General features: G+C 48.4%; 1 protein-coding gene across 1 annotated transcript in view; it reads left to right on the top strand.

Moving 5' to 3' along the window:
• Window positions 1–9,864, top strand: part of Pecam1 (platelet and endothelial cell adhesion molecule 1) — a 45,604-nt gene extending 35,740 nt beyond the window's left edge. The window contains exons 15-16 of the mRNA XM_026402229.2: window positions 4,830–4,852; window positions 8,835–9,864. Coding sequence (XP_026258014.2) covers window positions 4,830–4,852; window positions 8,835–8,864 — 53 coding nt within the window. The 3' untranslated portion in view covers window positions 8,865–9,864. The remainder of the gene's footprint in view (window positions 1–4,829; window positions 4,853–8,834) is intronic.
• The last annotated feature ends 4,318 nt before the right edge of the window (window positions 9,865–14,182 follow it).

Raw genomic sequence — 14,182 nt, 5'->3', positions numbered from 1 at the left:
GCCTGCAGCTGCCTAACGCTGTGCCCCCAACTTCTCCCAGAAGGCTCGGGTCCAAGGGGTTTCCTGTCTCTGAGTATTCCCCTTCGGCCATTGCTCAAGGAGAAAAGAACACAGGCCACATCTGATTCCTTTTCGTTCCTCTTCCTCCTATTGATTTGCTAAAGGACAGGTTTGAGGATGTCTTTCCTCAGTTCTCCGGGACTCCCTTAGTGAAACTATCTACTCTGTAATCCCCTTTTCTCTACTCCCCACCCCCAAACAGGGATCCCTGTCTGCCTCGGGGGAAGCCAGATGATCATCCAGGGGGCCAGATCCTTCAGTCGCTGATAATCCACCCACGTTGGGCTCCTCCCACGCTCATCCTTAACATTCCTCTACTTACCCTTCCCCCAGAGCCTATGAAGAACAACCCTTTCTCCTGGCACCTCCAAATCTTTATCATTCTCCAGATTCTTCAGCAGCTCCTTGCTCCTGGTACGGCTCCATCTCTGCCTCTCTCTTCGGTTTCATGTTGATTTTTCTCTCTGTACCCCAATTCCCTTCAGGTTTGGAGCGTCCCTTTCGCCTTTCATAGTGACAGGCAACATTTATTGAGCACCCCTGTGCGTGAGACCTCGGAACCCTCACTTCCTCCTCAAGCCTAGAGTTGATGGGGCCTGATTATCATTCCTGCTCTACAGATGGGGGAGGTGGGCCTAACGGTTAAGTAATGTGTCCTTGTCCCACAGCCAGTGACACAGCAGGCAGTGAACCCAGTGGAGCCTGGCCCGGGGTGGTACTCTTCCAATTCTTCCCATTTCTTCTCTGTGTTGCCAAACCAACTGGATACATGCTTCTCACTGGTCATCTTCCTTGCTTTGGAGAATTTGCATTTCTCACACAGTTTTCGCCCGTGACTAGTGCTGTTGGTTTGGAGAACTTACTTTTGAGAATCATTCTACAAGCTAATCATTGTGGGAGACCCTCTGCGCTCCCTCCATCCTAATTGTGCCACACAGATGCTGCTTCTTGTTGGAAGGCCAAGGGTCTTTCTTGCTCTCTAGGAACCCTGGCACGATCACTCAGGGTTGACTGGCAGGAAAAACCCAGAAACAATTTGTGTGTGTGGCAGGGGCTGACTCCCAAAACACAGACCCAGGGTGGGTGGCCGGGCAGACGGATCAATGGGCCTGGTGGGTGCAGAGCAGGGCCTGAGGTCACATCCCTTCCTCTCCTCTGCACCATCTTCTAACTGGCAGTACTTCAGCACTGACTATTTTGGGAAATGGCTCATAGGGCGTTGTTCTCACTCTTATGCCCCCTTGTCCCCTGAGTGATACAAAGGAAAACCGCTCCCCTAGATAAGCAAAAGGGCATGGGCAGCCTGCCTCCAAGGAGCCCCAGGGCAGGGCCTGGAGAGACTTTGGGGACAACCAGGAATCCTCATGGGGTGCTCACAGCCTGTGGGAAACACCTGGTCTTTGCATTCTTGGCTTCAGCTCTAAGCTTAACTTTCTTTCTTTCTGAAAATGGTTCTAAAATATGCACAACACCTGCCATTTTCAAATGTGCAGTTCAGTGGCATGAAGTCCAGTCACATTGTTGGGCAGCCATCACTTTTTCTAACCCTCTTCATGTCTCTCAGATGAACCTCCATGCCCAAGAACCAAAGACTCTGCTCTCCCTGGCTTCTGCCAGAGCTCCTTTCTGCCCTCTGTCTCTGTGAATTTGGCCAAACGCAATGTTGATACCTGTTGAATGAAGTAGTGGTCAAACCAATGATCTTAAATTCCTTCCAATCATAACATTCAGGGAGTCTCAAGGTCCTGGCTTCTGGAATTAGGGGTCATTCGTCTTTGCCTTGGTCACCCCCAACCCGTCCCCCTGAACATATTGAAGCTGCCTGGGGGATCATCCCTTCTAAGAGTTAGTCCGCGGGTCCCTTACAGCTGATTCTAATCCTTAATCCACAATGTGACTATAAGACCCCATAGATAGTTTCTCCTACGCCCGAGTTTCCCCTCAGATCTGAATGAAGTTCTGCTTCTCAGGAGCCAAACCCACTGTGCTCCTGCTGCATTTGTGTTGGCCAATCTGGGGGGGTCATTTCCTGTTGGGGCTGTTCTCAGAAAAGCTACCCTTGGCACATTGGGCGGCAGGGGACGTGGTGAGGACCAGGGGTATCTGCTCCCTTAAAAACATCATGGATGTCTGAGTTTCTGGCACAGAGTGAGCCGTGGAGGGCTGAGCAGGCTGCTCGTCAGATGAGGAGGGGACCCCGTCTGACTCAACAGATAGGGCTGGGGCCTACGGCGCGGCACAGCCACAACAGGAAATGGTCATCAGGAAAGAACCAAAGAAAAGGAGGCCTCTGGGCCAAGTCCCCCCTGGAGGGAGAGAAGAACACTTGAGAGTCCGTCCCCACCCATCCTGCAAGGCCCCAGGCCAGCCAGGTCAGGAGGCACTGCCAACCTGCCCCCCAGATTGTTTCCTCCTTCAGCATGCAAGACGATTAAAAAAAAAAAAAAAAAAAAAGAGGTACCTGTGAAAAATGTGGATGCTGCAGGGCATGGGGCGCCGCCTGGAATCCCAGGTACTCAGGAGGCTGAGGCAGGAGGATCGTAAGTTTTGAGGCAACCCTGTCTCAGAATAAAAAATAAAAAGCTCTGGGGAGGTAGCTCCTTAGTAGACTACCTAGCTCCAAAACAACAACAACAAAATGCTACTACCATCAAATTCTATTTTTATGTTGGTTCTATTACCAAAAACTATAAGTGGACATGGACTTGGTGTTTCATCGTATTATTAGCATATTTGAATTGTTAGTGATCCACACTCAAATTGTTTTAGGAAGCACGGCCTTGAGGCGCTTTCTCCCTTGTGTCTGGTTGGGACTGTGGCAGAGCCAGTGCCTGGGCTGGTTTGGTTCCTCCCAGTCAGAATTGGGTTGGGAAGTGCTGCCTGCAACCTGGCTCAATGTGCAGAGGTGACACCAGGCTCAACCCTTGGCTATTGTGCCATCTTCTGGCCCTGTTCCTTCTAGAAGGGAGGGCACAAATTGAGTGTGAGATGATGGGGCTGGGGGGAACTTGCAGAAACAGGCTATTTTTAAATTAGAGAAACAGATGGGCTGTGGTTCCTGCCGTGACAGATGGTCCCTGAGATAGCCCAAGATCTAGAAGGAACTGGGTTTGAACCTGGGGGCCTTCCCCAGGCAGCTGAAGAGGTTCCCTACTCTGTCCTCAAGTCTTTGTCTGCAGTGAGATTTCTGGAAAATCCATCCCCACACGGGAGCCACTGACCATTCAGGATTCGTGGGGGCAAAAGCCAGCATCTTCTTCCTGCTCAGGAGGTGTCAGCCCCCCTAAACCTTAAAGACTCAAATAATTAGTGAAGAGCAAAATACAAATAGTCAGAAATGTATTTACAAAAGCAAAGTCCCTGAGAGATCTAGTCCACATGGGAGCTGGAACTAGACAAAGGAAAGATGGCTCGGGTGGTTTATTTAAGGGGGGAACGTCAAAGGCAGGGATAAGGTTTCAAGGGCAGTCTGGCTTCATGGGGTCTTGCAGTCAGCAGGTTGATTGACATCTCGGCAGGTCACACCCATCTCAGGTGCTGTGTGGGATCTCTGGCAGAACTTGAGGGGGAAGTTCACCTGCATCAGGTGGTCTGTCCCTGTGGGGGTGCCACGGGACGTTCCCAATGCCAGACTTATCCCCTCATTAGGCTACGATGAGCAACAGAGTCCACACACAGCCCATGGATGGTACAAGTTAGGGCCTGGTCCTGCTCAAAGCGGCAAACCAATCCCTTGTCTCTGAGCGTGAAAGCCACCTCTAGCCAACACAGGCAGTGACCCCTCTCCCTCCTCGCAGAGCTTTCTGTCATCTTTGGCTTCTCTCACCCTCGCTCTCCTCTTCCTGACATTTGGTTGGGGCGGTTTGCACGATGGTGGCCTGGCATGGCCAACCAGCCACAGCATGCCTTCCAGGAAGAAGACAATGGGCCTCCTAGGAACTGAGACGTGACTCTCCAGGGAAAGTGGAAGGGCCTGCCCTGCCCTCCAGATAGTTTGGCTATACATATGCCAAGAGCCTTGGCCACATATGTACTCCTGCTCTGTTGATCCTACTCTTGGGAATAGGCAGACAAATAGTCTGAAATAGGGAAACATCTTTACTCACAAAGAAGATGCTGACAGTATAACTTCAAATAGCAAAATCTTGGGAAGAATCTAACTTTTTAAAGTAAGGAAATCATCAAGTAAACAGTAGCACGTCCACTTAACGATTGTGACGTAGCTACTCTAACAATCATGTTTACGAAGTTACCAGAAAATATGTAGAAAGCACATTACATAAAAAAAAGATAGGATATAAAATTTCATATAATTGTAACTGCACGCCCCCCCCCAAAAAAAATGCCTACTAATAGCAGAAAATGACAGGGAAAAAGTGTCAGTGGGATTCAGAGAATGAGATCTGAGATCATTTTTATTTTCTACTTTCTCCTTTCTCGTTTACAATATTTCCCTTAAAAAAAAAAGAGTGTTACTAAATTAAAAAAAAAAAAACTATTTAAAATGTTAAAAAAAGAGGTGTCTTGGGATTTATATATCTTATATAAGTTATAACTTATACATATTATATAACTTGTATACCTTAGGGAGCTTGAAGGTCTCAGGGTAAAGGAGCTATAAACCGCAGCACCGAGTCAGAATATGGCCTGGTGTCCCCTTCTGTATCATTGTCCCCACCCTCTTTCCCCAACCTGTTCCAGCCCCTGAGATCTGGCGGGAAGCCCCGGTGTCTCTTTGAATTACTGACCTGTTATCCTTTGTTTTGTAGATTTCATGGAAAACAGATATTCTGTAAGTACACATTTCATATACCTCATTTTAAAAAAGTTCTCTGTGGAATGGTGAAATCTCTCCTGACCCTCCCAGGGCCTGCTTTCCCCTCATCCCCCTCCCACCCCCACACTGTTTTAGACTGGGAACCCTGGGCTCCTCTGATTAGCCGGGCCAATTCGGATTTTGAATATTTTCTTCCACTATTTCCATCATTATCTCTCAACCCACATATGAAAAGGGACCCTGGAAATCCTGGGAATCTAGGGTACCTATTGCTTTTTTTTCCCCCCTTCCTTTTCGGCACTGGGAATTGAACCCAAGGTCTCTCTATTACTGTGCTATATCCCCAGCCCTTTTTACTTTTTATTTTGAGACAGAGGCTCACTGAATTGCCCAGGCCAATCTCAAACTTGCAATCCTCCTGCCTCAGCCTCCCGAGGAGCTAGGATTTTAGGTTTATGCCACCCTAGTCAGCTATTTTTTTTTTTTAAAGAAAGACACAGAGACCCAGTTCAAACTGTATCGAGGCCTGTCTCCTACTATCTACCCACTCTCAACCTTTCTCAAGCTACCCAGCAAAGCAAGAGTTAACCAGGCAGCTGTTCTCTTAAGAAATGAGGAATTTGCCTCATAAACGGCTTCTTTCAGCCTGGGAAGAACTTCCAACAAGGTTTCTGCTAGCCCTTCCAGTGGGCCCCCGGCTTCCTTTGTTTTGCCCAAGTCTGAATTCTTGTAAAACAGAGCGTATTATGCCTTTGACAGACAGGAAGCCACTGACATTCTTGTTGTGGAAGAAAGCTATCAATTTAAGGAAGAGAGGAATGAAGTGGAAGTTTTTCTCTAGCCTACACCCAGCCAGACTCCTGAAATAAGAGACTGTGGCCCCAGAGAAGCAGGGAGCCTTGTTTATGGATGAGGAGAACCTGAGGTGTGCATTGGTGGATCACTTGCCCAGCATCCCCCAGGGCCGGGTCTCCAGGCTCCCAGCCAGTGCTGCCCGCAACCCAAGACTCCCCGTGGAATAAAGCCACTGTCCTAGTGATCAAGGCCTCAAGAGAGTGGGATCTTTGCTCCCTGGCCAGTGTGGGATCCTGATAAAACTATCTCTGCTGAGATAGACAGGGCTATGTCCACCCAGGGCAGGGCGGCTGCCCATGGGGATAGACACCCTGCAGGATCAACCTATTTACTTTGTCTTCCATCCAAAGGGTCTCTCTGGACAAAGATTCCAAGCTCCAGTTCAGACAGAACTTTCCCTTTCCTGGTGGGTCTGCCCCCAGAATTCTGCCCCCAGGAGGCTCCCCAGAGCTCACCCAGGCTGGTCCTGTCCCTGCATTTGGCGGGAGACAGGGGCTCTCAGCTGGCGGGAATGGAATTTTGAATCTTTAAGCGAGTGGATTTTGTTTATAAAAGAAGCAGGTATAGTTTCCCTCATAATCAGCCCGAGCGAGCGGGTCCAGAGAAAATTAATTGAATCGCCTCACGGGGAAATGGGAGGGGAGTTCCTTCCTGAAATCAAACCTGGCGATCATTCCGCTCTTGTTTAATGGCCGTTGCTTCTGAAAACATATTGGAGGAAATATCTTAACAATGAGACAGCCACTTAGCCAGCGACTAATTTGGTATTGTTTGACTTGCTTCAATGGCACATTCTGACTTCATTTTTCCTCTGCCATTTTTGCCTTGTTTATAAATTGTGTTTGCGGCCAATGCAGACAGATAACGTGCAAGAGAACACCCTGTGCCTAAGTGAAGGGGGAGAATCTGGACCTGCAAGGGTCTTGAGATCTTGACAAGAACCTGTTTTCTTATGGGGTAAAAAAAAAAAAAAGAAAAAAAAAGGCATTTGTCAGTAATAGCTCGCTTTTCTCCTTCCTGGGGCTTGCAGGAAGCTGAGCTGCAAGGAAACTTGCCCAGTAGCAGGGCTCAGGAGACTGGAGAGTGGGTTCTCCAGCTCTTCAACCCTCTTTAAGTTTCCCCATCTACAAATTGGAGAGCATCAGCAACAGCCTGACAGCAACAACAATGACCACTTACTAAATTTTTTTTTTCTTTTTGAGGGACATGGTGGGTACTGGGGATTAAACCCAGAACCTCACGCATGCTAACCAAGCACTCTACTCCTGAGCCACATCCCCAGCCCCTTTTGTGTTTTATATTGAGACAGGGTCTCACTAAGCTGCTGAAGCTAGCCTCAAATTTTTGATCCTCTTGTCTCAGCCTCCAGAGTAGCTGGGATTATAGGTGTGCCCCCACCAAGTCCAGCTCTAGGATTTTCTTAGAGTCTAAATGAGAAACCATGCAAACCCCCAGAGAAACTCATTGGTTATCCACTTTAAAGCCCTTTCCACCCAACACGTTGGCCATAGTGAATGTGCTTGGGGGATTTAACTTTATTTGGCCCTGAAATGCCCCTGCCCCACTTGGGGAATGTAACAGTTGCTTTCCCCAAGGCCTAGGGTTCAGCCAAAACCAAGCTTGGACTTAGGAACCGGAGATTCACATTCAAACTTAACTTCCCCCTGACAAGCTGCAGAGCCCTGTCTTAATCCCTCCAGACCTCTGTTTCCCCGCCTATAAACTGGGGACATGAAAACTCCTTGCCTAGTCGTTGCAAGGATTAAATGGGCACCTAGCACAGTCTTCGTATATGGGAAATGTTCAGAGGACTTTCTAGAAGTAGAAATTAGAGATCCCAGGGGAGGCTCAAAGCAAAATGCCCCTTGAGGAGGTCCATATCATGTTCTGACTGGAAGCAGAGCGATTCTGCGGCCGTACTTGGGAGGCCGACAGCCTCTGACTCAAGCACAGCAAATCCCATCCTTGGGTGTGGGCATGTTAACCTTTACTTCAAAACCCGAGGCCCTGCCAACTGTGGCCCAGCCCTTTCCGTCTCTGGCCTTGGTCCTACAGCAGTGCCCTGGGCACTATCTGTCCCCAAAGAGGGAGAGTCGAGGTGTCTGGGGAGAGACTTGATCTAGGGCTGTCAGTAATTGATGGAACACAGAGTTCCTGAGGGCAGGTTCTTGCATCCTCAGCTTAGGAAAGAGTGCTGGGTCAGAGGGGGGCCCGGGCAGGTGGTAGGCAGGAAAGTGACACAAGTACCTTTGAGTCAGTTAAAGAACACTAGAAGAAGACGTGAGGAATTAGAAAAAAAAGAAAGAAAAGAAAGAAAACAAAACTTTTTACTATGATAAAATATAAATAACCTGAAATTTATCATTTTAACATTTAAAAACATAATTCAGCCAGATGTGGTGTCACCCACCTGTAATCCCAGGGACTTGGGAGGCTGAGGCAGGAGGATTGCAGATTCAAGGTCCAGTCTGGGCAATTTAGCAAGACTGTCTCAAAACAAAATTGAAAACTGGGGTTGGGGATGCAATTCAGTGATAGAGCACACCTGGGTTCAATCCCCAGTACTGGAAAAATAAATGTGTATAATTCAAGGGCTGGGGTGTGGCTCAGTGGCAGAGCACTTGCCTAGCACATGCATGAGGCACTGATTTGACCCCCAGTACTGATATATATATATATATATATATATATATATATATATATATATAATCTCAGTTATATCAGTTGCATTCACATTGCTGTGCCACCAACACCTTCTCCATCCCCGGAACTTATCATCCCCAACTGACACTCTGTACCCATTAAACAGTAACTCCTCATTGCTTCTGCCCTCGCCCCCGGCAACCGCTATGCCACCTTCTGTCTTTGTAAATTTGATCATTGTTGTACGTCGTACAAGTGGGATCATTCCACATTTGCCCTTTTCTTCCTGGCTTATTTCATTAGCTTAATTCTTGAAAGGTTCATCAGAGTGTATCAGAATCTCTTTCCTTTTTTTGCCAGTAGCAGGACTCAGGAGGAATCTGCGGCAGGGTGGACTGGGGTTTGAACCCAGGAGCAATCTACCACCGAATTACTTCCCAGGGCAACCTTCAATCCTGAGGGGTGTGACCGTCGATTGTGTTGTCTCTTGTCACTACAGAGAACGGAAGGCTCCCTTGATGGAACTTAGGACCATGAAGACAAGGGCTCATCCCCGAGAGGACATCCACGTCCCCAAGAGGAGCAGATGCTTCCTGTGTTCCAAGAGTTCTGCGCATTTATTTATGACCTGCCCTGCTCCCACCGAACATAGCAATTCCTCCAGCCAAACCACCAGTTCTTGTGTCCACCCTGTTGTGTTAACGTTGGGCATGAAGAAGTCAGGAGGGGCTGTTTAATTGCCCAGGTGACCCTCCTTCCAAGTTGGAGCATCCATGCAATTTGGAAGAGCAGCAGGAGTTCAGGGTAAACAGGCCATGGGGATATTCCGAAACTTGAATACTTTGTCTTGTACGGAGATTTAAAAAAAACCTTTCCCATGTACCCTCCTACACTGACTCTGGTTTTGTTTTATAGTCAGTTACTTCTAGTCAATGGCCTGGTCTGGGGGCAGCTTGTTTTAGGGTAGTTTGTTTTCTTCTTTTCTTTCTTTTCCTGTGGTCCTTCAAAAGCCTGTAGCTCTGGGTAGCCCTTGTTCTTTGGAAGTGCACAGTGCTGGCCATACAGCTTCTGTCTGTCCCCTCTATGACGTCACCCGCCACAGTGGGAGAACACCGTGGCTTGGGAGCACCTCCTTTGATCCACCGACCTGAAGCCCAGTTGACACAGGCAGAACCCGGAGGTGGGGCAGGCACGGGTGTTCTGGGCGGTTTTCTGTATCTTCTCTTTTCTTCTCCCTGCTGAGGGCCAAAGGATGAGATGATGGGAGCCTACAGCAGATAGTGTTTTTTAATAGGAAAATGAAATGTGTATTTTTCTTACTAATTTTTTTTTTATTTATTCCTTGCTTTAAAAAAAATGGTCTTCTGAGGTCTCAAGATGGTTCTGAGGGGGGTCTTGGGAGCATGGACGCAGGGCTGCCGCCCTTGGCACTGTGGAGTACGCACACCTAACCAAGATGGCCTCAGTGACATAGCTGCAGGGACCCTGCGGGATGTTGTATTAAATAAATTTGATCTTTACTCTTCACAGATCTGTGAAATGTCATCCTCTGAGAGGCCACACGCAAACAGAACACCTAGAGCCCGCCAGGCCCTCCGGGGCCTCTGCAGTCACAGAGAGAACCACACGGGCTCATCGCGGGCTGTGCCTTGCACAGACCAAGGGCCTACATGGCTCCGATGAAGGTCAGGGCCAGAGGCAGTTTGAGTCCCAGACTTGGAAGTCACTAAAACCCATCAGCAGGTGGCTTAGCGTTTACTTCCCATTGGAAGACTCCAGGGCCATCCTTAGCACACAGGGTTGTCGGATTTAGCACAAAAAAAAATTAAATGAAAAAATAAATCTAAGGTATCCAGTTCAAAGTGAATTTCATATAAGCAACAAATAAGATTTTTGGTGTAAGTCTATCCCATGTAACATTTGGGATATACTTATACCCCCCAAATAGTTCATTTATCTAAATTTCAAATGTAGTACATCATCATGTATCTTATCTGGCCACCCTCTTAGCAAGGCACACTCCTCCCTAGCTCCCCAGTCCTCGGGACCCATCCTCTCTAGTGACCTCATGCCTCACACCTTGCCAGGTCCAGTCCTCCATCAGAGAATCACCCCACTGGGCAGAGAGGTAGAGGGAGATCTGGGTGTGCATCTGGGCTCTACCAGATTCCAACTACTGAAACTTGAAAGAGCCTCTTAAACTCTGAGCTTCCATTTCCTCTACTGTCAAATGAAGAGATTAGACTAATGACTATTTATAGTTGAAGGTTTTTGTTGGAGGGGGCGGAGTGCCAGGGATTCAATCCAGGAGAGTTTAACCACTAAGCCACATCCCAGTCCTTTTTATGTTTTATTTTGAGACAGGGTCTCTCCCTAAATTGCTGAGGCTGGCTTTGAACTAGTGATCCTCCTGCCTTAGCCTCCCAAGCTGCTGGGGATTATAGGTGTGGGCCACCACACCCAGCCACATTTGAGGGTTTGAAATGCCTTTGAAAATATGATGAGGGCTGGGACTGTAACTGAGTGGCAGAGCGCTTACCTAGCATGTGTGAGGCACTGGGTTCAATCCTTAGCACCACATAAAAACAAATAAAATAAAGGCATTCTGTCCATCTACAACTACAATTTTTTTTAAAATACAGAGATAAAAAAAGAAAGAAAGAAAATATGATGAAAGCTAGAGATTCCTATTCTCAGCACATGCACAAACCATCACAAAAACATACATTCTCGAGGTTTGGGGGCATGGACTTGGTTGAAACCAAAGTATGAGATGATGATTGCATGACCTTGAATGACCTCCAAATCTGATGTGTCCGTGACTTGGTGAGAGCCAAGAGTCACTGTATCCACTTTTCAGTCCCTTGTTGCCACCAGAGAAAGGTCACGGGTGGGGATGGCGGATACCCTGTTGATGGAGCATTTGGCCGAGCGCAGTGGCTCACACCTGTAATCCTAGTGGCTTGGGAGGCAGAGGCAGGAGGACCACAAGTTCAAAGCCACCCTCAGCCATTTATCGAGGCGCTAAGCAACTCAGTGAGACCAGGTCTCTAATAAAATACAAAATAGGGCTGGAGATATCAGTGGTCGAGTGCCCTGAGTTCAATCCCTGGTACCCCCCCCCAAAAAAAAAAACATGCATGAGTTTAAATTATTTCCCTCCTCTACCTACTTCTGAGGACAGAACCACAGCAGCAGGGATCTTCCTGAGTTGATTTAATGGCTAAAAAAATTGATCTCACTCCAGGACCCTGCCTTCAGCCTCCCTAACCAGCTGACAGAACCAAGCAGCCAAGCCTGAGCAGGGGTGCAGGGAGCCTCATTAGTTACAGCTCTGTGCAGTACAATTTTTCCCTCTTCTGAGGACCTACAAGAAGTCCTTCACCCATTTCCCCTATCATTTACTGGTTGCCCTGTCAACGTTCATCAATGGACTAACTGAACTCAAGCCCTGATCTAGACTCCAGACGGGCAGTGTGACCCCCAAGGTCAATGGTCATTCATTAGAGCAAAAGTTCTTAACCGCCGTGGTTTTATTCCCATTGGTCATCACTGAACAGTGTCCAGGGACATGTTTGGTTGTCATGACTGGGTGAATGTGCTACTGGCGCATGGTGGGTGGAAACCAAGGAGGGAGGCTACTGACATCCACTGTGGGAGGACAGCCACCATAACAACCAGTCACCAAGTCCAAGATGCCAATGGCGGCAAGGTCGGGCAACCCTGAACAGAGGCTTCCCATGATTCATCTGTGTGCCCAACAGATTTGTACCTGTCACACTCTGTGCTCTGGACACCAAGCTGAGTGTTGAGTAGGAGGATCGCAAGAATCATGTGGCCCCCGTCCTCCTGGAACATGCCGTCCAGCAGAGACACAGATGAGCAGAGCCCATGACAACACAGTGTGACAAGGATCTCGGGAAAACAAAAAGCAGAAATGGGGGCATATGGAAGAGCGGAGGGCGGTCAGGAAAAGTTCAGGAGGAAGTTGAGTCTAGTGAAAGACCTGAACAGAGGTAGAGGGCACCAGGTGGGAAAGGTAGGGTGAGGAGCACAGCAGACAAAGGGAAGCCCCCTGGGAATTTCTGCCTGCCTCCATTTCAGAGGAAATTCAGGCAGAAATGCTCAGCAAGAGCTTGGCTCCCCATCCCCAGCGCAGTTGTTTCTAGACTCTCCCCTTCCCGCATTAGCAGGTAGGAAAGAAAACCCAGCTGCCAAGGCCAGAATCAGCCATGTTCACAGATGACAGGGGAACTGGAGGGACATGTCTCAGGCCCCAGCGGGCTGCATGAGGACAGTCTCCAAGCTGAGAGCCTCAACCTGGGGTCCAGTGGGTGGAGGACAAAGTGGGGCCTGGTCCCTGGAAATGCCCTGAGAGTAAGGTCAAAGAGTGGCGAGGGTGTGTGGTTTTCTGGAAGAAAATCCATGGCTTTTATCCGTTTCTCAGAGGGAGACATGATCCAAAAAAGGGTGAAGAACTTCTAAATAATTAAAACCTCATGTAGACACCGTGTGATCTGATGTCAGCTAAAAACTCCAAAATAATGGTTCACACATTTCCTATCAAAGGGTCTTCTTTGGGGCTTGGGGTGTCAGTTACTGGTAAAGGGCTTGCCTAGCGCACATTAGGCCCTGGGTTCCACCCCCAACACTGGAAAAAAAAAAAAAAAGGTGGCAGATCTACTTCAAAGACAGTCTTCCATCCAATGACCCCAGCAACACTTGGCTTGCCTTTACAAAGTTGCTCAGACGAGGTGGGCGTGGTGGTGCACACCTTGTAATCCCAGTGAGGCTGAGGCAGGAGGATTGCAAGTTCAAAGCCAGCCTCAGCAACTTGGCAAGACCCTGTCTCAGAATAAAAACCATAAGAAGATCTGGGGATGTGGCTCAGTGGTAGAGATCCGCTGGGTTCCATCCCCAGTACCAAAACAAAACAACAACAAAAATAAAACCCAAGGTGCTCAGCGTAGGAAAACAAGTGGCGACCTCAATGTCCTTCAAAGAGGCAGCCCTCCCCTCTCAAAAGTAATAAACTCTTAGCCTGATCCAAAATACCAAAGGAACAGGCAGTAGATTTATTGAAAAACTTCCTAGTCTAAAAGGATTTCTAAAACCTGAATTGTCCCTTCATATGGATTTCAAAACTCAGCAGAAAATATGGTTTCAAAATAAACTCGGACAATAGAAGGGAAATATTATTGCCTTGTTTCGATAAGATGAAGGATGCTGCACGGCAAATAAAATTCTTGAAGAAAAAGGAAAGTTGGATCAGGAGGTTGGCCACCTGTCCACTCGGCGACCTTGGACACCTCGGGCATCCTAGATTCCTCTCCCACCAAGGGAGGTGTGTTTTCCCCCAAGGGCTGCCAGGACAAACTCCCCCAAGTTAGGTGGCGTAAAACAGCAGAACTCTACTGCCCCATTTTTCTGGACGTTGGAAGTCTAAATCGAGGTGTGATGATCTATGTGCCCTGCACGGGCTCTTGGCCTCTCTTCTAATCCCTGCCTCTGTCATCAAGAGACCTCTACCCGTGGGTCTCTGGGTGTCTGTTTTCTCGTGGCCTTCTTACAAGAACACACATCGTAGAACCGAGGGCCACCCCAAGTATGACCCCATGGTAATAACTACATCCCAAAGACCCTATTTCCAAACGAGCCCTCATCCCCAGCCTCCATGTAGACGTGAATTTGCAGGGAGGGGCTCCATCCCACCCAGCCCAGGGAGGAGGCGTGGCCGGGACCAGCCCACATCCTGCAGCTCTGACTTTCTGTTTCTAAGGGGCTCATGGGAGCGGGAAGGTGTGAAGACAGTAGTGGACCCTCAGACAACAATCCCAGCTTCGTCTC

Source organism: Urocitellus parryii, chromosome 7 (genome assembly GCF_045843805.1).
Source record: "Urocitellus parryii isolate mUroPar1 chromosome 7, mUroPar1.hap1, whole genome shotgun sequence".
NCBI lineage: Eukaryota > Metazoa > Chordata > Mammalia > Rodentia > Sciuridae > Urocitellus > Urocitellus parryii.
The sequence above is the reverse complement of the archived record's forward strand: the minus strand, read 5'-3'. Positions and strand labels throughout refer to the sequence as shown.